At 41.7% G+C, this 25,893-nt stretch overlaps 1 protein-coding gene across 1 annotated transcript in view; it reads right to left on the reverse strand.

Moving 5' to 3' along the window:
• LOC133358962 (neogenin-like) overlaps positions 1–25,893 on the reverse strand; it is a 244,621-nt gene that overhangs the window by 73,443 nt on the left and 145,285 nt on the right. Inside the window, 3 exon segments of the mRNA XM_061577335.1 lie at positions 16,394–16,588; positions 18,810–18,917; positions 24,220–24,358. Of these exon segments, the coding sequence (XP_061433319.1) occupies positions 16,394–16,588; positions 18,810–18,917; positions 24,220–24,358 (442 nt within the window).

Consider the following 25,893-nt stretch of genomic DNA (forward strand, 5'->3'; position numbering starts at 1 on the left):
ACCTACAAATCGACTGGATAGGACCTGTCAACCGATCAACCAAAGGGAACAAGTACATGCTAACTGTGACCTGTGCATTCTCTAAATGGACAGAGTGTTTACCAGCACCCAACAACACCGCGGAAACGACCGCTATCCTACTGATCAACCAAATATTCAGTAGATGGGGCCTACCGTCAACGATCGATTCAGACAAAGGAAGCCACTTCACAGCCGAGGTCATCACAGAAGTGTGGAAGATGTTGGGAGTAAAAAGACAATTACATGTCGCATACCATCCACAATCCTCAGGACAGGTGGAAAGAGCCAACAGGACCATCGTGAGCCTCCTAAAGAAATATGTGTCTACCACGGGCCGCGACTGGGATACGAAACTACCCCTAGTCTTGATGGCCATGCGAGCCACACCCAACCGAGCTACAGGCAGGACACCCTTCGAGATCATGACAGGGAGGCTAATGACCCTCCCAGTACACCTGTTATATGTCCCAGCGGAGGACGAGACCCCGACGGCAATGACGCCAACTGAATACCTGACGGGACTCAATAGTCACCTACAGAGCACATTCGCTATGGTCAGGGACCAGTTGCAAGTAGAGGCTCAGGGGAGCAAAGCATACTATGACCAAAAAGTCAGCCACGCAGAATACCAGCTAGGAGACCAGGTGTGGTACCTCAATTACGAGAAAAGAAAACAGAAGTGCAGGAAATTCCTGCCTTCCTGGACAGGACCACACGAGGTTGTTGACAAAATGTCCCCAGTCGTATATCAGCTAAAAATCACAAAGACAGGAAGAGAGCAGCAATACAAGTGGGTGCACATTAACCAAATAAAACCGTACCCTGTGCTGGTGGAGCAAGATGAGGAATAAAGGTGGAAAAAGGGGGGGGGGGAACTAAACTAATGGGCTTATCACACTACAATAATATGTAACATGTTTTCCAGGGAATGGCAGCCCTCCTGCTCACGCTCCTGCTAACGTACCTTGCCAAGCTAGAAGGGAGCCAAGGCCTGATGATGCCACCCAAGAATAACCGTAGAAACTATCTTTTTAACGATATCTCCTATAACACGTAGTCAATAGAATAATTTTTCCCTCCCTTATCGTTTTACCTTCCTTTAGAATTTTTTTTTTCCTTTTTTCCTCTCTCTTGTCACATATAACCATATTAAGTTGTGACACGTACGCGCGCGTTGTAAGGAATAGCAGCAAAACTTGAGGACAATCGATGGTTCATGATGGAAGAAGGGTATACATTTTTTTTAAAAATAACCCGTGGCCATTTGACCACTGGTCATTTTTAAAAGGGCGGAATGTTGTATACTAACCCTTCTTCCAAAATTGAGATTAATAATATTTGATGATTTTTATATATTATCTTTTTACTTGTTTTTTTTTTAAATACACCAAAGCGCAGCAAACTGCAAAACACCAGGTGTTGTTAAGTAATGAACTGGAGGAGGGCTAGGATGGCAGAATTTGCAACCTTGCTTCAAGGAAAGATAAGGCCTGATGAACGGGCACATGTCACCCGTGCAGGCGGCAGAGACAGTGGGAGTGTCAGCCAGACATAGTTAAGGCAAAAAGCCCAACCATCCTGCATGGTTTTAAAGTAACGTCAAAATTCGAAATTCAACAACAGAGTAGGCTAAAGTATCGATCCTCGCGCTCGCTCAAATTGGAGACCAGGCTGCGAGCTACATCAATGAACCATTGTCATTTGCTAATCCAATACTGAATGTTAATATTACTGAAGTCAAAACGAATTCTATGACCTCAGCACATGGGCAAATAATAGGGCAGTGTCGACTCAAAGGCAATGGAAGAAAACAGAGGCGCCTTTGTCTAAATCACAACCACAGAAAGCCAGGAATCATCACTGATTGTGTGTTTAGGGATTCCGAGCTAGTTGGAACACGTGCACAGGGGAGGGAGCTGATTTAAACAACCCTGCACGTCTGAACGTGAGGGGGCCTTTGACCTGAAATTAAGAATAACACTCCCAGAGCAGAAGGTTGGGTGGCCACAGTGAGACAAGAATAAGAGTGGTGTATATCTCTCAAGGAGGCAGACCCAGCTGAACAACAAGGCTGCGGGGGTCACCAGAAGTTCGCGTTCGCCTAGTTAAGACAAAAAGCTCAATTCTTCTGTATTGCTATTAAAGTAACGTTAAAGTCGGAATTTAACAACAGGGTAGGCTAAAGTTATTGATATTCACACCCACTCCAATTAAACCAGGCCACAAGTTACGCCTACTGAACCATCACCATCATTAAGTCAATATGAAATGTTATTTCCATACTTTAATACTTTCTATACAACTCGACCCGAAGCATATGACAATCAGAACCTTCCTAAGTTAAAATTGAATCGCACCCAGACAGGAGCGAATAGTCGATATAAGGTTGAAGAGGGAAGGAAATTAAGAGCACGGCGAACTGCAAACGTAAGCAAAAAGCCGGGAACGACCAGCCCAGCAACACCGAGTCGGGCTTCGACAGGCCATAAAAAGTAGAAATAATAACTCCCGAGGTCAGGGGACACAAGAAGAAGCAGGCAGACAAAAACCAGAACTGACTCCAAGGTTCAACCGCCCTCACACACAAGGAGTGACGGAAATTAATGAGGCCTTGAGTTAACGACGTCAGCTGGACAGCAACAACCACGGCGAGCAGAGATAGGGTGGGGCAAAGACTGCGGGGCTATGGAATGCAACTTCGTGTCAGTAAAGCCCTGACAAACAAGTTAAGTTAAAGACATCACAATACATAATATCGTACATAACATCAATGTTAACGCTATTCACCGTAAACTATATTCCGCTTATATAACCATGCAGACACCAAGGAATACGAATTCCTAGGATCAAGAAACTTACCCCTTAACCTAAGATATCGGAAATAAATTAATAGTAATAAGCACATGCATGAAAAGACAAAAGTAAAACTTATGGAAAAGCCAGGATAACGGGATGAATCACCACCAGGTCGAATATAAATACATAATAAAAAAAAAACGATGTTAAACCCAGGGTCGGAGAGAAAGGGAGATCCCGGCCGTCTTTGTATCCCCGCAGCGCGGGATAGGAGTGTGTATACGCTCGGGGAAACACCTCCACTTGAGTCAAGCACCACGATGGGAAACGACAGACCTTAGGTTACATACAGAATCATAACTGTGAAATAGTAAGGGACAAATGTTAACTTAAAACTTTTTAACCATTTCTTTGTGCGCCGGGTCGGAGAGAGTGTTGCCCCTCCCTCCAGGTTGTGCAACACGAACAAAGACGCCTATGAGACGATTTGTAACGTCTGTGTTTTGGGTTCATGAAGAAGGCCAGACAAGAGATAATATTGCACCCAGACAGAGAGACGACTTCGAGGCAATTTGTAACATCTGATTGTTTGCTCGTGGGTTTTATGGAGGGAGGGTGACAACGGAAAATACCGTGAGTGATGCACACAAGGACATACGGACGTACGGACACACACATGGACACACCTGCCTACGGACAGATCCTGACACAGCAAAAATCGAAAGAAGCCCCGCCTTGTGGGCGGGATCCAGGGGGATTTTTCGGCATAAAGGAAAGGATCCTGAGCATTGGAAATTGGTGCGACCAGCGGGTCGGCTCACGTGGAGTGTGCGACCAGCGGGTCGGCTCACGTGGGGAGTGCGACCAGCGGGTCGACTCAGGAGTGCGACCAGCGGGTCGGCTCACGTGGGGGGTGCGACCAGCGGGTCGACTCAAGAGTGCGACCAGCGGGTCGACTCAGGAGCGAGCCCGACCGGGAGGGTCGGCTCAGGAGCGAGTGCGACCAGCGGGTCGGCTCGACTCATCTTCAGCTCGTCTGGGACTCAGCCGAGTTCGATCGGCTTACCAAAGCCGGCTCTCGGGGCTCGACTCAAGCGGCTCCCCATCTCCTCTGCAGGCGGGCAAGACCCGCTTGACAGCTCAACTCGGCCTGCGTGGGTCAACCTCTGCCGAGTCGGAGGTCTCTGCTGCCGCCGGAGTGGTGAGGGTCGCGGTTTGGCGACAAGGCTCCGTGCACACGACGACCCCACCACTGCACGCTGCGAGCGAGTTGTGGGCGCCACCTACCGACCGGGTTCCGAACTGCGACAGCGTATCAACGGGCATCCGAACCAGTTCCCCACGGTGACAGGGGAGCGACTGATACGTATGACGCGCACCGCCCCCTCACCATACGACCACCAGGCGTCTGTTTGACATAAAGAATCGACTCCGAACACTGACTATTCAAGACAACTCTTACCACTCAAACACACTCGAACCCATAAGCCATCTGTGGCTGGGAAGGCATCACAACGAGACCGAGTGATGGCCATCCGTCGTTTATAAGAGTATTCGTAATTTTTATCTTTAATATTTAGTGGGCTGTACTCTTAATCGCATAAATTCCCAACAGATCCATCAATACGAACTGATTCTTGGCACCTCCTTCCGCCGAGCCACGCTCACGTGGGGAGTGGTGGCCCACCGGATCCTTATCAGGTGATCTGGTCCCCAATTAGTAAACTTGGTATAAGATAACGATCTTCGGAAAAGGAGCACCGTCGCAGGCCCTTACTCCGAGCCGTTCTGTTGTCAGATAACCTGCCGATGTATCTGTTGAGATTGATGCCTTTAAGAATAATAACTGTTTTTGATTGTGTTTTTTTATCGCCGTATAATCTTTCAAGTATCTTTCAGTCATAATCGCCGCACGTACTCGCATCCTCTACAGAATATTCAACTGTCCCATGACCCAAGGTGCTAACAACGTGATAAGGGTTGCGTATGATCAATAAGGAGTGCGGTACTGCGTGAACAATATTGAGTATAATCATTCATTAACGTTAAGGTTTTCTTAGCATAGTATTTGCATATTTTAACGACTCTCTCTCTCACTAACAACCATCGCGTTATGCGGGATCCATGTGCCGTTGTCAAAGTGAAATCAGACAATCGTTGATGATACTGTATTGATGCCGTGTTGACGTTCCGGGATTGAGAGTTCGCATACTATATCATAGTTAAGGTTGAATTAGTAATAAATTGATCAATACAGAAGTGGTTGTGTGATTCTTTCCTGAAATCTATGCATAAGATCTGCTTCTGCGTTGAGATCTGAACTTGGTGACCTTAATAAACACACTAATACATACTCAGTAAATGTTAAAGCGATAACGGGGTGAACCGGGGACCTAAAATATAACCACGAATACACACTCTGGGAATGTTAAAGCGAGAATGAGACGAACCTAGACAACGATGCCGAGTTAATCTAAGTCAATCTTGCATACTTACACCACACCTGCATAACTGCATACGATTAATTGCCTTATTCCGATCGATAACCCACCCTCATCACCGAGGCGGGGTCTGGTTATCATAACGACTTGCATTATCATAATTACACCCACTCGCATAATTAATACGATTACCTCTCGAATTGGCATAATTAAAATGTGCATAATTACATAAATTAACATATTTCCGGATAATTACACATTTGGCCAAATTTCATTTAATTATTATTATTTTCACTGAATATTCATAACCCACATATACAACATAATAATTTCACCCACGCACGCATACAACATAACAAATTTTGATAACCAACATATACAACAGGTATCCTGAACAGCTAATCAGCAATCTTAACAAGTGAAAGAGGGGCGGGGAAGTTAGCAACTTCAGTAGCACCTGCACGTGTATTATGTTATAAACGTGATAAAAGCAAACCACAATTTTTTGTTATTCTACAATATACATATTTTTCCTCAAAGCTGATAGCATTTATGAATTGGAATGTGTTCTCCTTTTCAAATAGATTATCTGAAGACACACATTTTGCTCTGACGTGTTGCTATAGACCTTCTTCCACACGTTTATTCCACTCATGTTGGGTCCGCTGTCCTTGCCAACCTTTTCCATGTCGATTTAAAGCGTTCGTGACTGCAGGGATTCATCTTCTTGGTTCTTTCGGTAAAGTCACGTAGAATGGAAATAATAAAAATAAAACATAATAAAATAATTCTCACGACGTTTCGGCCACAACGCAAGCAGCCGTCCTCAGGTGGAGATCTGTCTTCTCGACAGACCTGTTCTCCACCTGACGACGGCTGCTCGCGTTGTGGCCGAAATGTCGTGAAAATTATTTTATTATGTTTTATTTTTATTATTTTATTATTTCTATTCTACGTGACTTTACCGAAAGAACCAAGAAGATGAACCTTTTCCATGCTGCCCTCTTCTGCACCATCTCTATTTCCGCTCCCTGGGCCACCATGTCCGATCGCACCACATTGCCCCACCTCTTCTTCTGCCGAACTCTTGATCTCTTTCCTTTCACTTGCATCACTTGCACCTTCTGACCCACATAATTTTCCTGCTGTCTCTCCACATGGTCGAACCACACCAGCCCTTTCACTCTCGTCTTCTCTCTGATTGCTACCACCTTGAGTCTTCCTTTCACTTCTTAATTTTCACCCTGTGCTTCCTTGTTGAACCCAACATCCACCGCAACATCCTCATCTCTGTGACTGCCATACCTTGATCCTCCCTTTCATCTTGTGCCCCAGCACTCGGCCCCATACAACAACACCAGCCTCACCACCATCTTGTACACTTTTCCCTTCAACCATTTAAACACGACTCTCTGCATTCCGACCAGGATATGGTGAACAAAATAGCAGATGTTTTAAGTTCTTGGACATATTTTAAGAACCAGTTCCTAAATATAATTGAAAAACATGACCTCTTCAAAAATGTCAGAATAAAGGGTGATCGTCCACCTTGGTTTTATCCGAAAATTTCTGAATTAATGAAAACAAAAGCTATAGCCTGGAATAATGCAAAAACATAAAATAAGCTCCCTGATTGTACTAACTATAGAAGAATAAGAAATATATATACTTGCCAAGTAAGAAATGCAAAATGTTATTAATACCATGAAACCATTATAAATTCACAAAAAACCCCTGAGACTTTTCTGGCAAACGTTCTCAACTCAGTTGAAAACCAAGGAAAGATAAATATTCTTCCAACTCTGATTTTATGGAAAAGAACTGTTCACAAAAGAAGCCATTGTCAATGTATTTAATTATCATTTTCGATCAGCAGGACATAGCTTTGAGAAAACACACCAGAGTCAAATCTCTCCAAATATACCACACCACCGTTCACATCACTCACTTCCTCACCACCCCTAAAAATGTTATTGAAAGTCTTTGGCGCTACTTCTCGTTTAGTCCCGTATCTTAAGCTAGCATCAATTAAGATCAATTAAGACATCGTCATCCATGGAATAAGACAAGTTACCTGCGTTTCTACTTGTGGCTGTGGCAGATCTTATCTCGAAACTCCTCACACACATTTGAAATCTTTCACTCATTCTAGATTTGAAGTTTTCATGACTGCAAGGATCCATATAATAAATAACTCCCGCCCCCAACTCCACACACCGGCCCCCTGCTTCTTAAAAGAACGTTATTAATCAGTAAAGTCACGTAGGTAAAAACATTAAAAAGTAAAATAAAATAAAAATCACGACGTTTCGGAGGCAACACAAGCTTCCGTCTTCAGGTGGTACCGTCACAGCCACGACGGCTGTATCAAGTAAATGAGGATAAATGAGGATATCATTTACTTGATACAGCCGTCGTGGCTGTGACGGTACCACCTGAAGACGGAAGCTTGTGTTGCCTCTGAAACGTCGTGATTTTTATTTTATTTTATTTAACTTTTTAATGTTTTTACCTACGTGACTTTACCGAAAAAACCTAAGAATATGAATCATTGCAGTCACGAAAGCTTCAAATCTAGAGTTATTAATCAGCTTATCTCAGCTTAACTCCCCCCCCCCGACTCCGCACGCCCCCCCCCTGCATCCCTCATACCTGGCTCTTCCCCCCCCCCCCCTCTTACCCTATATCAGGGGTCGGGAACCTTTTTGACTGGGAGAGCCATAAAAGCCAAATATTTCTAAATATATTTCATTGAGAGCCATATAGTAATTTTTTACGTATAATAAATTAAATATGTCTTACTTTTAATGCGACTTCTGGTGCTGCGTGGTTTTGCTGATGGCCTTGTAGTCTGGTTCATACGTTGGTGACGTTGAGCTTCGTGCAGGCGTGACCCGTGAAATTTATCTTCAAAACTAATTTCTGTTTACTTTAAAACGACACGGTATTATTAAGCAATATCACAAGTATTTTAAAATCAGTTCCAAACTGATTTTTTTTTTCAACTCAAAATTGTCTGGGAGCCATATGCCGTCACTGGAAGAGCCATATATGGCTCGCGAGCCATAGGTTCCCGACCGCTGCGCTATATAATCACTTGTCACACATAGCTCTCTCTACTCACTACAGTAATTTTGCTGTGGCTGTTCCACCTGATGACGGAAGCTTGTGTTGCCTCCGAAACGTCGTGATTAAATTATTATTATTTTTATTTATCATCTACGTGACTTGACCGAAAGAACCAAAGAGTACGAGTATCTTTCACTCACTGAAGGGACATTTCCGTGAGAGTGGAAATCCAATCTTATTCGTTCAGAATATAAAAATGGCTCCAAATAAGACCGTAATAATTAATGAATAATCTACATTCTTGCACCAATTAATAAAATGTTCGAAAAAGTACTTATATCACGAATAAACTGCTACCTAAAAAGTCACAATCTCCTTCACAGTAAACGGTTTGGTTTTCAAGAGGCTTACTGCACCGCCAAAGCAATGATGGATGTATTATATTTTCTCTTCAGTAAACTGGATAAAGGCCACGATGACTGCTGTACACTTTTCCTCGACTTGTCAAAAGCATTTGCTACTGTTGACCATGATATTCTACTCAAAAGACCTGGTCAACTAAAATGTTTAGACAACACAATACAATGTTGATATGAAGCTTTCGTGACAGCAGGAATCCATACTCTTTGGTTCTTTCGGTAAAGTCACGTAGGTATAAATTTATTTTATTTTATATATTATTATATTGTTATTTATTTTATATTATATATAAATTAATTTTACTTTACCAAAAGAACCAAAGAGTATGGATTCCTGCAGTCACGACAGTTTCAAATCAATATTATAATGTGCTATGACTTGTCATCAATGCAGTGAAACATAACATTTCCTTTATCTTTGTTTGCATTCCGACCACAAGTATTGTGGTTAATGCAGACATGATTAGCGGAGGTATGCCCAGCTCTGCGATCTTACATTTACTGGCAAATTCCATCTCTAGTCCCACCCACTTACCCTTGGGTTGTCCCCATCAAAATAATAGATCACGACGTTTTGATCACAATCATTCTCAGGTGGACGATTGCTTGTGTGGCGATCGAAACGTCGTGATCTATTATTTTTTCTACCTACGTGACTTTACCGAAAGAACCAAAGAGTATACAATACAATGTTTTAAGAGCTACCTCTCAGACCGTTCTCAAAAGTGATAACATCTCATCCTCAAATAATAAAACAATGAAGGGCGTTCAACAAGGTTTCGTGCTGGGTACAATTCTGTTCTCATATTCAAACAATCTTGGATGAAACTTAAATCACTCAGAATTAAATCTCTTTTCTGATGACAATGTCATTCTAGTTTCAGGTAAATCTCTAAACAAGTCAAACAATCTCCAACACGATTTCGATTTTATGCAACATCAATTCTCATCACTAAAATGTATCCTACATCCAATTTCTTTTTTAAACAAATCCACTTTCATTCTCTTCACCTATTATGGGTTTCATAAACACTATTGAAAAAAAAACGGATTGCTTCAAATAGTTTAGTTTATTAATTGATTTAAAACTTATGTTCCAAGCCAATACTGATCACATCTCAAAGAAAATCAAATAAAAAAGATGGTTTTCATATCGAAACAAACATTGTTTTCCCATTCGATTATGCCTGCAAATTGTTGAAGCTATCATTCGACTACTATTTGAATACTGTGACGTTGCTTACAGATCAGCTACTAAGGAATCACGAAACATATTAAACCCACTTCATCATTCTGCTCTTTGATTTGCACTGGATGTACCATACAGGACCCACACCATTGTGACCTCTACTTAAAATCCAATCTCGCATCACTTGATGCAAGAATACCCTTGCATCCTTGGGCCCTGTTCATCCGTAGAATTCATATTGGCAAAAATTGCGTTATTCTTTGCCAATTCATTAACCCAATTGTCAAATCCAAGAAACCCAAGACGTCCATCTAATTGGCTGTGAACTATTCAAGAACAAGAATTGGAATAGATGACAAAGCCTTTGCCGGTGCAGCACCAACGTTTTGGAAGAACATTGTTCCCTACCCTGAACATACTAAATCTTCCTTAAAAAATATTCTGAAGCAGAAAATTAATGCTACTGCATCTGACCATTGGCCGGGTCCCAAATACCCAAAGGACACCATTATTCTTTTCTTGCGTACAGCAATATGTTTAGGAGCTAAATGCCAATGTCGAGGTCGGCTAGCCACGTGAGGGTTTCAGGAGAGAATTTGTGTAGTTTTTCTATTCCTCTAAAGCAGTGGCGGCTCCTGCAAAATCTCTCAGGGGGGGCAAATGTCTGGATGATTTATAAGGATAAGGTCCACCCATGCAATGAATAAATTAACAGCTTAAGCATGTAAAGGCAACTTCACTTCTTTAATATTAATGAAAAATAAAGTGACACTTACAATACATCTTGTTTGTTTCTATACTCACTATTAATACAATCCACTCAAGTTTCTTTTATTAAAGATTCTACTAGGTGGCGACAAATAATATCGTTGGATGCAACGTGCTTACGTATGATGACGTAAGCACGTTAGTGCGAGCCCTCCCGGAAGCCATAGAGAATGCATTGCAGCGCCCCCCGTTCGAAAAAAAACATCTTTGAATGTAAGTCTATGTGGGACCACTCTGGGCGATTCTCAGCCGGAGTGAAATCGCCCAAAAAGAGGCGGTACTCCACATGACGCTGATTGGACTATATCCAGAGGCACAGTGACGGCTAGCGTGACTCTGTGGTTGAATGACATTGGTGGTGCGTCGCCCAATCGCCCTAATGAAGAAACCGCCCCTGCTCTAAAGGAGTATAGAATTAGTGGTTTACTCTGTGTTCCATAATTTGGGTTTCATGGCCACAATCGTACTGTGGCATGTCTTAAATTTTCCATTTATAAAAGAGATGCACACATCAGACTGTTAATGTTCTGAAGCAGTTGATGGTATGCTAGTGTCTTTAAGGAATTGCAAAGCCTGGAGATGCATTGTTTGGGTCTTGAATAAGGTGTTTATTCTTGACGTCTGCAATTGTTCCACTCTGTTCACCAGCATTCTTCTGGATGTGGGTGAGATTCTAGGATGTTGAGGGCGCAATGCCAGTAGGTGGATAGGGGGGCTTGGAGTAGGCGGCATGGTACGTTGTTGAATTCTTGGTTGATGGGTTATTTGTCATTGGCAAGAAAACATGTGAATTCCCTTGTAGTTGGCATGTTTCTGCGAATATTTAGCAGCAGAATGTCTGCCAGAACATGGAGCCATTATGGACAGGAAATTGAGATTGGTGTCCGCTTCAGAATTCCAATTATGTTCATTGCATTATTTGATTGTGCATCTAGCAGTTGTGTGTACAAGCTTCCAGACCAGGCAGAAGCACAATTACTCCACCACGAAGTAGACCAGTGAGAGAGCTGCAGTTTGCAGTACATCAGCTGAGACGCACAAGGTCATTCCTGCAAGTTTCTGCAGCAGGGCTTGAAGGTCAGTATTCTATCCATAACCCCTAGATATCTTGGAGTGGAGTCTATGCACACAAGGCTACCACTGCATGATTATCCATGTGGAACACACTTGTGGTAGTTTTGGAGGGATTTGTTTGGAGTCTAACACCAGGTATATGCTTTAAATCAAAACATAAGATCATGTTAAGAGTATTGGCAATGTTTTCAAGTTTCGTGCCCTGTGCAGCAAGGTCTATGTCACCTGCATATATGAATTTGTAATTTGATGTACATGACAGGTCACTTATATAAGATTATATAGTGACGGTACCATTACCAATCATTGAGAGGCCATTGTTCATAATTTTCTTGCGGCTGTATTTACCAACGAGGTGTACCCTGGAAGTATGAATGCTGAGTATCCCATGGGTTAGGTATACAGTAGAACGACATCTGGTCATTTTAGCCATCTTCAGCAGTGGGTCATGACACCAAACAGTGTCAGCTGAGATATCAATAATTGTTGTGCCAGTTTTCCATTGCCGCTGGAAACTAGCTTTTAACTGTGCCCATGTCAGGAAAGCCACATGCAGCATCAAAGCCGTTTTTTATTTATACAAGTCTTGGTGTTTGTATAATGGAAATGTTCAGAATGATAACCACCACATATGAATATTCTTAAACATCACGGTATTAAACGTTAACTTTGATGATAGGATGTACTGTTATATGACGATGCAGCTCAAGGTCCAAATGTTTTAAATACGACTTTTGTAAATTCTAATTTACAATCACTGTTATCCCTAAATTATTAGCATAAGGTCTGGGTTAAGCATTTGAAGCCTGAAAACTATGAAATTATAGAAGTTCGGTGTTAAAGTACCGAACCTAAGGATCATTCAGGACAACATATATACTAATTGTCAATTCTACATGACCAAAAATAATATATATTCAAGGGTGTATAAACCAGAGCCATGCCCAACCGCCTTTGTCTTTCCAGTGTCGATCTTTACATGCCACACCAGGTATTAAATTTAAGGCTGAGTCAACCTAGAGGGGTAACCAGTACCATTTCAGATAATTGCCACTGTGTTGATTGTGAAGTGGGAATCTAACCCAGCGAAGCAGGCTCAATAGGAGAGGGGACCAACAAAGACATGGACACTCACAGATGAATGGAGGTGTTCCCACACCACAAGAGGCCTAGAGAACCAGGATAAAAGTTGAACTAAGGCTGTCCTGATGAATGCTCGAAGGGCGTGACAGTGGGAGGAGCTTTGGGCTCTGACATGGCCAAGGGAATTAACGAAATAAGGTAGAAATTCCTATATAATAGACACAAATCATATTCGTCAGTCATGCAGAGGCAAACTCCAGGGATAGCCATCTGAGTCGCTAAGAGTTGAGTTTTTTCGATAAAGTCAAGCAAGTAAAAAATACAATAAAAGTAAAATAAAAAATCACGACGTTTCGAAGGCAACACAAGCTTCCGTCTTCAGGTGGAACCGTCACAGCAAAATTGCTGTATTACTTGATACAGCAATGTATTACTTGATACAGCAATCGTGCTGTGACGGTTCCACCTGAAGACGGAAGCTTGTGTTGCCTCCGAAACGTCGTGATTTTTTATTTTACTTTTATTAATTTTTTTTTTTACCTACGTGACTTTACCGAAAAAACCTAAGAGTATGAATCCTTGCAGTCACGAAAGCTTCAAATCTAGAAGAGTTGAGTTCTTGCTTAGTCAGACTCCTCCAAGTGTCCCTGACAGTAGCCAAGTTTTCTTTGATATTTTTCATTACTTTTTTACGTCTCTTGCAGAGCCAAGGACTTCGATCATGGCCTCAGTGTGCTCAAGTTGCTAGATCGATCCTGGTGTGCAGACAACCTGCAAATGCGTGGCAGAGCTGATAACTGACAGCAAAACATGCTGATTCAAGGATAGCAGCACACTCCAGCGGTCGATCAAGCATAAAGTCCAGACAACGCTGCGGACGTGCAGTGAGCAGCGTGGCTAGAAGCACACTCCAGCAGTGGACCAAGCCTACCATTCAACACTCCCTTGTTGGACTAGAGGTACTTTTCGGGGAAAAGAGAGATGGCACATTCACTTTACACTCACTCACTATTACTGGTAGGAACCTCCTGGTGACACCAGCCCATAGCGGATTATTGTGTCCGTCCGTCCGTCGTGCATCCAAAAATGGGAGGGGTGGGGCTGGGTGGAGAGGGTGGGGAGGGGCTGGGTGGGGAGGGGGTGGAGGGGCTGGGGTGAGGCGCTGGGTGGGGAGGGTGGGGCTGGGTGGGGGGTGGGAGGGGTAGGGCTGGATGGGGAGGGGCTGGTCACCCCGTGGTGCCCTTATAAAACTCAACGTTTAACCTACTCACGACGGCTTGTGCCCGCCCTCACAGTCGGGCATATTTGCGGAATACACCACGCCGCCGTTGACCCTGGCCATTGACCGAGCAACCCAACGTTCCTACCAGCTCCCTCCGCAGGAATGTGTAACTGCACTTTGTACACGTTGCAGGCCAAGAATAATCTCATCTAACAAATAGCACAGATCATCACTAACAAATTATTGTATTACCGCTTTACCAGGAAATGTTTGTCTTTTGTTTTCTTTAAATCACATAATCATGAGATTTGATCATTGATGCTTTCCAAAGTGATGAGTACGTATATTTGCATGGGTACTGTAGTTCTACTCTGATCAGTATGTTTGGATGTCAATGTAAGTTGATATTAAAGTTGCTTAAATCAAAAAGGGTCTGTGTGTTCCTTTCCTAACTCTCAATTGCGAGAATTGTATCCTGTGGTGAGATCTGAATTCTGAGACCTGACATAATTACGCATAAATGCTAAAGCGAGAATCAGTAAATGTTCAAGGGAAAATCATTGATATTATCACGATTTATAATACATACCTCGAGACAACGTGAAATGCAATGATGAAAATAATGACTTGATTCATGCGATAATCTATTAATTTATTGTTTCATTAAATTAACTAATTATCAAGGTGGATTAATAAAATCGTATTCAAACTATTCTTCCTGATCATATGCATAATTATCTTCATGATCATATGCATACGAATTAATCGTTACATTTAATCGATAATAATCATTAACACATACATTTTTATTACATTTAATTCGTACAATTCATATTCCACGTTAATTAAGATTTTAACATTTCATTAATATTTGTATTATTTTTTCAACACAATATCTACAAGGCATCAGAATACTCATCCGAAGACTCTGATACTCTGGTTTTTGTCTTTTTAAATCCTTTATATTAAGTTTGCTTGCTTGCGTGCTTGCTTGCTTGCTTAGGACCGTGCAAACCTTTCGGTCGTTTTTTAACCCACTTCCTGTGATCCAATCGAGCTGACATTTTGCACACAGACTCGTTGTGCATGACAATTAATTTTCGTAAAAAAATTTCAAAAATTTTACACTGTTTAGGGAAAAAAATTAAATATTGAATTACCAATTGCTTAATGGTGCCAGGCAATCATCTGACCCATAGGTGGCAGCCATCTCAAGCCAGAGGACGAGAGGACTCTAGCCGCCCGTTTCATGATGACGTAAATGTTGACTAACCACATGGCATGAAATACCTGCCCCCATGCTGTACAATGGAGACTATTTATAGAGCCGTTAAATTGAAGCCGCCAGGTTCTTGAAAGTGGTAAAACGGGTCAACGCTAGTGCCCTCGGGAATATACGGGGCATGTCAAGAGGTGATCTTACATATAAAGGATTTATAGTGAAAAACGTTGTTTTTACGGGTTAATTTTTTTCTGCTGCTCCAGCCTCTGCAGGAATTCTTGCAGCCTCTTTGCCCTTCCCCTCACTGGGTTGGTTGTCATCCACATTTTTGGAGGTTTCAGCTCTACTCAACTTGCTCTTGGCTCCTTCCAAGTGCAGAATCAGCACTTTTACTTCACTCTGAGGTAGCTGACCTAATTAATTGGAGAGGAGCATCCACTGGACTTACTCCTCATCCTGGGATCTCTCAATGACAGATGCCTCTACATAGTCCTCATCTAACACTAAAACTGTTCAAATATGCTGTCTGAAAACATATTTATCCTTGCACAAGTATAAATCCTGGCTGAAAAACCCTCTGGAGGCTAACTCTTAGACTTTGCTATTTGTATTGCACTGGCCCACTGTTTTCTTCAATCTGCTGACATCGTGCGCCTTTCTACTGTGATTGCCTTGTGTAGAGCGTATGCGTCAAATATGAACTACAGCCGGGCCTCAATTAACAAAACCGGTGACACCTTTGTCTTTCCAGTGTTACTGCACAAATTGCGTTTCTTGGCACTTGCTGATGAGATGAGCGGGGCTCAGACGGCTCCCCATGGAGCACTTCAAACAGTTTTTTTTCTCTGCAGTTTCTAAATGCGTTAAAATAATTGATAAAGTTCTGAATATTTGTGTGTATATTTTGCAATGTCCACAAGCCTACCAATGCAGCGCCGATTTTTAGCACACAGACTTATATAAATTACATATAAACATGCATTTAGTTTGTGCATTGTTGCTGGTTAAGCATCATTAATGGTGTTAAGAACACAGCTGTTGTTCATGTAGATAGTCACTGAATGTGTGGAGAATGATGTGTGGTGGCACCTTTTGGTGTGTGGAAGCGGACAGGGTCTGACACAGGCCCCATTCCTTTGGCATTCCGCGACTGCATGCGGAAGTAGTAGATGGTGTCCAGGGTAAGCTCCTGCACCTGGTGTGATAGGCGGTCTCCCACCACAGGCTCCACCACCCAGTCATGCAGCTGCATGTTCACGTCCGCTGAATAGTAGATCATGTATCCTGTGGTGCGCATGCAAGAGACCCAATTCCAGAACCAGCATAAATGTCACAATACTTAGTAAGAATATAAGAGATGGATGAACTGATGTGAAATTCTTTATCAAGAGCGAGCAGGCGTTATGAAAATTAATAGGTACCATATTAATATATGGCTCGGTAGTTCGAGAGCAAAGTGGTTGATTTAACTAACAAACCCCATGAAGAGGTTAATTCAGGCCCCCAGTATCCCTGGGATCGATAAAATGATTACCACTGTGCATAAATTATGGAATGATTGCCCTGTTGAAAGATTGGCAGCCATCATATAAATGTCGAATTCCCACCACTGGGTCATGGCTGAGAATTGAGATGAGCACCACCCCATACGCATTTGAACAAGGAGACACAATTATGGGATGAATATACATCAATTATATAATAACATCCTGCAGAAACGTTTCAAGGAATGTTATTCTTGACAGCCGTGTATCACGCGTGGTTAGGAAGCCCAAATAAACTTAAAGGGGGAAAATCCGGTGGGAATACACATCTAGACCAACTATTTAAACACAGATATGACACAAAAGTCAGGAGATTAAAAGAGCCAGAGGGCATACCGTACAATGCAGGAGAAAATTGAAAAACTCAGCAGGTGGATAGAGTGAACAGAAATATAATGAGAATCAGATAATTTTACACAGTAGGTGCATTGCTGTACAAGAGGCAGAAGGCATATTACAAGAATATATGGATATGTGACCAGCATTCATATTAGCAATGAAACAGGAACGTTTCAAGAGCTAGAAATAAAACAGAGAGCAATCATATTGCTTTAATGAATAGTGCTAACATGAGAGTACAAAAGCCAGCAATCAAAAACCTGACATTACATGGAGCCAAATTAACCTTTGGATATGTGTTAACATGATATATTTGGACTTAAATCATTATAGTCAGAAACATATAAAAATACATTGAACAGGAAATAAAAATGCTCAGCAAGATTAAACAGCACAGCATTTCAAGTCTAAAAACCTCCACACTTTGGAAGCAATAGGTTAGTGGATGACACAGATTTGTGAAACTTCCTATCATGCGCGGCTGTAAAATGGTGAGGAGGTGCCAATACAACAATCGGGTACATGAACATTTCCTCAAGGACCTTTGAGTGTTTTTGCCCTGTATGTGCGAGGTATCTCAGGGTTGTACTGTTTCGTTACACATACAAAATGTTAATTAATTGGAGTTTCTAAAGGCTTTCCTGAATAAACAATAGTAGAAGCAACAACATTAGCAGCGCCAAAAACACCACAACTTATAATCGTTATCATCAACACCACGCAAGCATAAGCAACAACATTATCATCATGAACATCATCGTTATCTTCATCATCACTGTGCAAGTATGTACAGAGTGAGCCGAGGCAGTGGCGATCGATATCGCGGAAGCGATGGAGGAGAGAGCCCGCGTGTTGCGAGGTGGTGGCGACAAACATCGCGGAAGCGATGTAGGAGAGAGCCGGGTCAGATGAAACGTGGGCAGAAGCCCTTGTAACGAGAATACTGGTTTGCCTAAGGCACAACGGGGCGAATTTAATCGTTGTTGCTGCAAATTCAGGTGTTTTCAGTGAGAGCAAGTGCGACATCGGTCGTACTTCTCGATTGTTGCCCCATATTAATATGGGAGTCAGAGCCTGTCCGCCAGAGCTCATAACGGATGCGTCTAGGGGAGAAGGAAACATACAAACAGATGGGGGCTGATGCATGCCGAGTACGCGTGTGGACGATTTGTTTGACGCGTCGTCGAGTGCTAGTTTATTATTTTTCCTCACTGATGTGCGAGCGGGAGCACGGGCCATCAGGATTCGAGATCAGAGGTGGAGGTGGGACGTGACCGTCGGTCGCAGCAGGTTGCTGCAAATTGTTTGTCCATTGACTTAATCAACTTATTGTTCCAGGTCTAAGCATATGATTATTTTTTAAATCAAGGTTAAGGGTCATAGGTCAAACGTCAATTGCATTTCATATACCATAGGTCTCTATTTCACACAGAATGGGTGCTCACTGGAGCCTGTGTGACAGCAATTACTCAAATCAAGGTTGTGATTGACAGAATGAAAGTCAAATGCAGTTACTTATATGGACCTACATCTATGTAAATACAAACATTGGATTCGATGCTGCTTGAAATGTATTTTGCATAGTTATAAAATAGGTGTTTAGATGTTTGATCTCTACTTACCGGTAATCTTTCCATTGGACTCTGCTGGGGGTTGCCAATTGACCAGGACAGTGCGTGGCTTTCCTTCACGGGTCACCACCGTGAGGTCCTTGGGTGCTGATGTTGGAGCTTTTTAGACCAAGACACACAAACACAGGAAAATGTTGTGGTGACATCACCACCGTTCTTCTGTCAGGTTAAGTGCTATTTTACACCATGTGAACTGTTCAAGCCTCGCTGGCAGGTTATGGGACCCCAAATGCCGGAGGGCAACAGAAAACGAGCAAAATGCTTGATGATGAAAGAAAATGAGATTTTGGAAATATGATGAAAATGCCAAAACACATTCAGAATTCACAGAACATTGGAATAGAACAGTAGAGAACATAACAAACAAGTTAAATTTCGATCTAAAGCTTTCATGACTGCAGGGATTCATATTCTTGGTTCTTTCAGTAAAGTCACGTAGAAGAGAAAAAACCAATAAAATAATAAAAATAAAACAATAAAATTATCACGACGTTTCGATTGCAATACAAGCAATCATCATCAGGTGTGAAAACCACAGCAAGAACAATTTATTATTGTTTTATTTTTATTATTATTTTCCTACGTGACTTTACCGAAAGAACCAAGAATAACAAACAGGTTATAGAATTTGCAATGATACAACATGTGCATGAAGCCAACCATTAAGGACATTATTGATAATTTAAAAATGGTAGCCCTCAAGATAATCCCACAATGCATGAAATAGACAGAATCATAAAATTAATGGAGGAATTGCATGCAGATCGCAATAACTATGAACGTATATTTTAAAGGTGTGGAGGAAAACGTGGAGGAACCGATAGGGTGACTTTTGGAACGAGATTGACTTGAGTCGAGCAGACAAACTCCAGATCATCGTAGATGTCTCTGTCCTCGGCAAATAAAATACAGAAAGTGATCACAAACTGGTGCGTTGCCAGTTGCACTTCAGAACAACCAATAGAGGCCAAAAGTAATTGCAGGGAAAACTGAGATAGTTAACATCAAGCATCTAGATCGGCAAGTATCTGATTTTAGGCTAACTCTATGCAACAGAAGCAAAGACCTAGAGGAACAAATTGATTCATGGATGACAGGACTTTACGCAATGAAAGAGCTCGCAGACTAACAGGGCAGTGCATTGAAAATGGGAATGTGCTGCAGGACATGTTAAAAACCCGAATAGAGAAGTCTGCAAAGCTGGGATTTTCAACAAAGATTCGTTCATGAAGCCATCCATATATATAGACACAGACACAATTTCCACCGAGAAGATGGGTATAAACTGAGCAATCATTGGAAGGACCTTATCAACCAGTTTAAGTCATAACTGGCTGTGATGTTCCCATCCTACCACCTTCCGATGTTAGTTGTGCTTTACGCCCATTTCAAACTTGCACTTTCACAGGGTTCACACAAACACAGCCACTTCACGCGCTCACCCCTTGGTTGCGGCTTTACGATCTCCCATCAACATGCTAATCTCTCATTAACATGCTAATTTTACCTGGCAGCCCTTTGATTGGTGGAAAAGCAACCACCGTCGGGTTGGCTACCAACCACTTACATTATCATTGGCTGCTGACATTTGGGCTATGCCCATTTCAAACCCTTATAAACAGTTTGCCTTGGAAGCTAACTCCCCTTTTCCTGAAGACGACTGCTTGTGTTGCGATCGAAACGTTGTAGTTTTTTGTGATTTTCTTTGAACCTATCTACGTGACTTTACCGAAAGACCCAAGAATATGAGTAAAAAAAGGTAATGTACAATAAATTTGTGAACGGAGGGACAAGTGGAAAACAGCACAGTATGTTTTTACCTAAACGAAGGCGACCAAAATCAAGAAATATGAAACAAAGAGGTGGACAAGAGCGGGTTTGAGTGTTTTTGGAAAGCTGAACTTGATAATAAAAATTAACCATAGCAATGTTCCTAAAGAACAAAGTTTTATAATATGATAATTGTTTTTTTACCCTTTTATCTGGAAACAAAACTGACACCTTTTTTACAAGGAGTCATGTTTGCATTGACCACAATACCTGCAGTTGGAATGCACACAAAAAACATAACTCTGATAATGTATGCACTGTCCTTGAAATTGATTGGTCCACACTCGAGACAGCTTTCTTTAGAGCCTAGTCTCACATGGTGTTGGACCAGATGACACCAAAAGGCGCACAACTCAAGGACAATGCACCATCAGAGTATGAGAGCTCGAGGTAAGCATTTACACCATTGGAACCTCATTTGCCAGTAGCAAAATATGATAATTTAATTATCAAAATATGTTGCTACTGGCAAATGAGGTTCCAATGGTGGAACAAAGTTTTAATTCACTGCGTACTACCTGCAATGACACATTGTTCACAAAAAATTGTCTATAATACTAGAATATAAAACAAAAACTGATAAGTGTGGATAAAACCTGAGTAGGTATATTCATGCTTGGAATTATATTGAGAGAACAGCGATGAGTACATGCATTAGAGAAGAAACGTAGGTTAATGACATCATCTGATCGATTAAGAAAAGTATGTGGGCTCGGGCAGGACATGTCACTAAAAGGGCAGATTAATAATGACCAAGAATAATAATGTAGTAGCAGCCAAGGAATAGAATATGTCTGCGAGCACGTCCACCGCAGAGATGGAGGGATGACATCAGTTCATCTGCAGGTGCTGGATGGATTGTGGCATTCCAGGATCGTGAGAGGTGGCAGTCGGCGAGGGAGGTGTAAATGCTCTTGGCACAATGAGTCTGCACATTTCGACAAATTATCACTGTAATTGTCACTGGAGTGGCTGTATTCTTTTGTGTGTAATTTCCATATGACTTCAAGCTGTATGATGCATGTTTGTGACTGTGTGGTGTACACTGGAACAGGCTTTAATATGTAAAGCTAATGAGCTGACTCCAGGGTGCTGATGTATATTTGCAGGCATCCTTTGCATCCCTCGACTAATTTTAGCTATTTAACAATATACACATCGGAGTCATCTGTTTACTCATATTGCTATTAACAAAAGTGGGTTACACTGCATTTCAATTCACCCATAATCTGTTTATGAGTAAAACATTCCCAATGAGACAATAACAAATGTAACACATTCCTCAATAACATTACCTTCAAAGGAAAAATATATAAGTAAATATACGCTCCAAGCTTGGTGGTGTTTCATTCTTCACCTGAGGACGGCTGCTTGCGTTGTGGCTGAAACGTCGTGAGAATTATTTTATTATGTTTATTTTTTTTATTTTATTACTTCCCTTCTACGTGACTTTACCGAAAGAACCAAGAAGATGAATCCCTGCAGTCACGAAAGCTTTAAATCGAAAAAAAGTATATGATAGGCAATGTTTTGAGAAATGAGCCTTTGTCATAACACATGATCTGGGCGCGATTGCTATTCTTCATAGCACATTATGTGCTATAAAGAAGGCCGATCACCCAAAACGTCACCTATTTACGTACGTTCCTTTTCAGGCTGTGCTGTTGATGAATGTGTTATTCTTTTGGTATTTGTTCTTGTGCACCACTGCCAACTCAGCGTCACGAAATTATTTGTTTAATTACGAAGACAACAAGTGCCAATGGAAAGAAATCGTATGAATATACAGTACAGGGAAAACAGGTACAAGGAGACAGAATACTATTAACTAGTTTTATTTTACCAGGTAAGGCACCACTGAGCAATATAGCTCTTTTTCAGATGTTTCCTGGCCACAATTGATGGCGGAAAGAAGTGGCTTATCATGCGGAAATGTATAGCAGCCAAATACTCTAAACGCGTGTTTCTAAATGTGGAGGAAAGACCGGAGCACCCGGGGAAAAAGCCACACGAACATGGTAACAGTGATGACAAACTATAGCCCACGTTTCAATGCAACGAATATAGATGATAACTAATGTACACTCTTAGCTTCAATTAAATTAAGTGCTACATTTAAGCATGTGCACATATATATTTATGTTGCCGATTTTAACTTGTTGAGGCTTTTTTTTTTTAAGAAAAGAGAGAATCCCTGCATAAGGAACAGATACTGGAATACGAGAACCTTCTAACAAGCAGATAAGGCAAGCACATTGGGACATGAGCTGAACCCGAACTACAGTGGAATTCCTATTATCCATATTGATTTTGAGGGCATTGGGGGATTTGATTGTGTATTTATTCACAAAACAAACTCTGCTTATCCACAGACACGCCCGGATAGATACACATGACAGGAATAATTGGCAGGCACCTCTGGGTAACTCCTCTTATCCTTAAAATTCCCGGAGATAATGAGCAATGCAGCATACGACTGAACAGCTTATGTGTGATAAACAACCACTGATAAATACAAATAAAATAGTTTATCTTCTTGGTTCTTTCGGTAAAGTCACGGAGACAGCGTCCCAATGATTGTGACGCTGTCTTTCCGACAGCTCTGTTTCTTCACCTGAGGACGGCTGCTTGTGTTGTGGCCGAAACGTCGTGAGAATTTGTATTTTATTATGTTTTATTATTTTATTATTTCCCTTCTACGTGACTTTACCAAAAGAACCAAGAAGATGCATCCCTGCAGTCACGAAAGCTTTAAATCGAAAATAGTTTCCGCTTGACTCTGATTATGCGTAGGTATTTAATGGTGGTTGTTTTTTTTGTTCTGTGCAAATGCACAACAAATCCTCCTTGCAAACTAGCTGGGTAACTGGCTATATGGGACTTTCCGTGTAAGGACACATGTATTGATTGGTTATTCTTTGAACCGTGTTCTCTCTTCTCACACATGCAAAGCACAAGCACTCACTAGCATGCAACAGCATATTGCACAGCATCAGAAATATGGTATTATAATCATTATCGCCGTTGTCATCTTCATTATGAATTCATAATCTGCCTCAATCCAAAATTTCCATCAATCACTAAGCAATTTTTTTACGAAACAAACACAAATTTAATCCAAATTACACACACCTGCAGGACAAAGAAGAAGATAAATATCTTCTGTATAGCCTAAATAGACAGTTGTGGCAAGTGCTGTTAGCGAGCACCTATGAAGGCTGGCAAATTAATAACAAAGCCACCGCATGAGAGCTCGGATGAGACTTCTGTGCCCAATAGATTGACGGTTTGAATTTGGATACAAATATCGCAACAAAACCCCTTCAAAAAAGTCAAACATAAATTTAAATGTCAACAAAATTACACAAAAAACATTATATTATAGACATTCGTTTGAAATTACATAAAATGTGATTACATTGTTTTCCACGAATATTGAATACTCACATGACTTTTTACATACAATCTCGTCATGCAAAGCTCTATGGCAGTGCAGTCAGAGATAAAATCAACATACACGTCGCTTAGGAAGAAAAATTCCTGTTGTGTGCAAAGCAATGATTGAACCCACCCATCTCCAGTGTCGTGCCATGCGCGGTCATACTCCACGTGCTGGTACGTCGGCCCTTGGTCACCATGACAGCAAATTCATACAGAGTATTGGGCTTCAGCCCTCCTACTAAGTAGCTCAGTGAGGTACTATTCGCCATCTGAAAAACAGTGAAACCCGGTACATTTATTCACAAAACTCCTATTGTAAAAAAAAAATGCAGCCGTCACAACATACACTGCTAGTCCTCGACTTACGAGCGCCCGACTTACAAACACCCGTTACTTTCGAACCAGTCTCCATTAAATAAAAACTATTTTATATTGACTTAAAACGCGAACTCGTAATTTCAAATTGAACTGCGGAACTATTTTGTTCAGAGGAGCGATCCTCCGAGAGATATAACGAGTCGGCCTCATGTTTGGAGTGTTTGCGTGAATGTGTGCGTACTCGGACAAGTGTGTCAAAGTGTGTGCGGAGTGGAGAGGGGTAGTGTAGAGCGGTAGCGTAGTGGTTAGCGCACTGTGCTACGAACCAGGCGACCCGAGTTCGATTCGCTCTCACGGCCAACACCTGTGATGATAATCTGAACCAGTATTGGGCCTCCCCTAGGTCGACTCAGCCTCAAATGAGTACCTGGTGCAGTGCGTAAACATTGCCACTATGGAGACAAAGGTGACCAGGTGTGGTTGGTGGCCACCCACTCATTCGTGATCTGTTCTGGCCTTCATAGGTGCGTGCTAACAGCACTTGCCCCAAGCGTCTGCTAAGTGGAGCGGTAGTGTAGTGAAGAGTTGTAATGTAACAATAAGCGTGCAGCGCGATGAATCTGACCACCAAAGTTCAATTCCTGTTCATGATCAACAGCAGTGACGATTATCTGAATGGGACCTGGGCATCCCCTAGGTTGACTCGGCCTCAAATGAGTACCTGGTGCGGAGCATAAACATCGCCACTGGGGAGACAAAGACAGCCGGGCGTGACGCTGGCCACACCACCCCCAATAGGCACTGCTCACAAACAGCACTTGCCCCAACAGCCTGTTAAGGCTCCATGTGGAGGATTGTTGTCGTCAGGGTGTGTCTCTTTGTCTTTGTGTGTATGTTGTGCACGAGTGCCCCATGTGTGTGTGTTTGTGCAATTGAAGTGACTCATTGCCCCCCTTCCAACTACAAGCTAGCATCAGGACTCAAGGTAAGTGAAAATAAACAGTTTTTTTCTATTTGCTTCTTTATTTTGTTTAATTTACTAAAAAGTATTGTTTACTGTGTTACATGAAAATGTACAATATTTCTACTTAAATATTAGTTTAACAATGCTTCCCTTTAATTTTAACAATAACACATTTCATAACACTGACCATATGTGCATTTAAATACAGTGCATTATTGAGTTCCGACTTACGAACAAAACCGTTTGACTTACGAACGGGTCTCAGGAATGAATTAGGTTCGTAACCCAAAGACTATCCATATTTAGAACTTTAAAAGTGGAAAATGTTTACTTAAGTAATCTGTCATTGTTAGTAATATTACATTTCCAATAATCAAGGACATTGGCTTCAATGGTTTCACACTTTATCACGTATGTTAAAATGTTCATTGAATATTGATTTACGTCTTACATTCTGGAGTGGTTAGCGCACTGCACTAGGAACTCGGCGACCCGAGTGATTCCCGCTCACGACCTACACTA

Source organism: Lethenteron reissneri, chromosome 64 (genome assembly GCF_015708825.2).
Source record: "Lethenteron reissneri isolate LAM-NWPU_2019-01 chromosome 64, ASM1570882v1, whole genome shotgun sequence".
NCBI lineage: Eukaryota > Metazoa > Chordata > Hyperoartia > Petromyzontiformes > Petromyzontidae > Lethenteron > Lethenteron reissneri.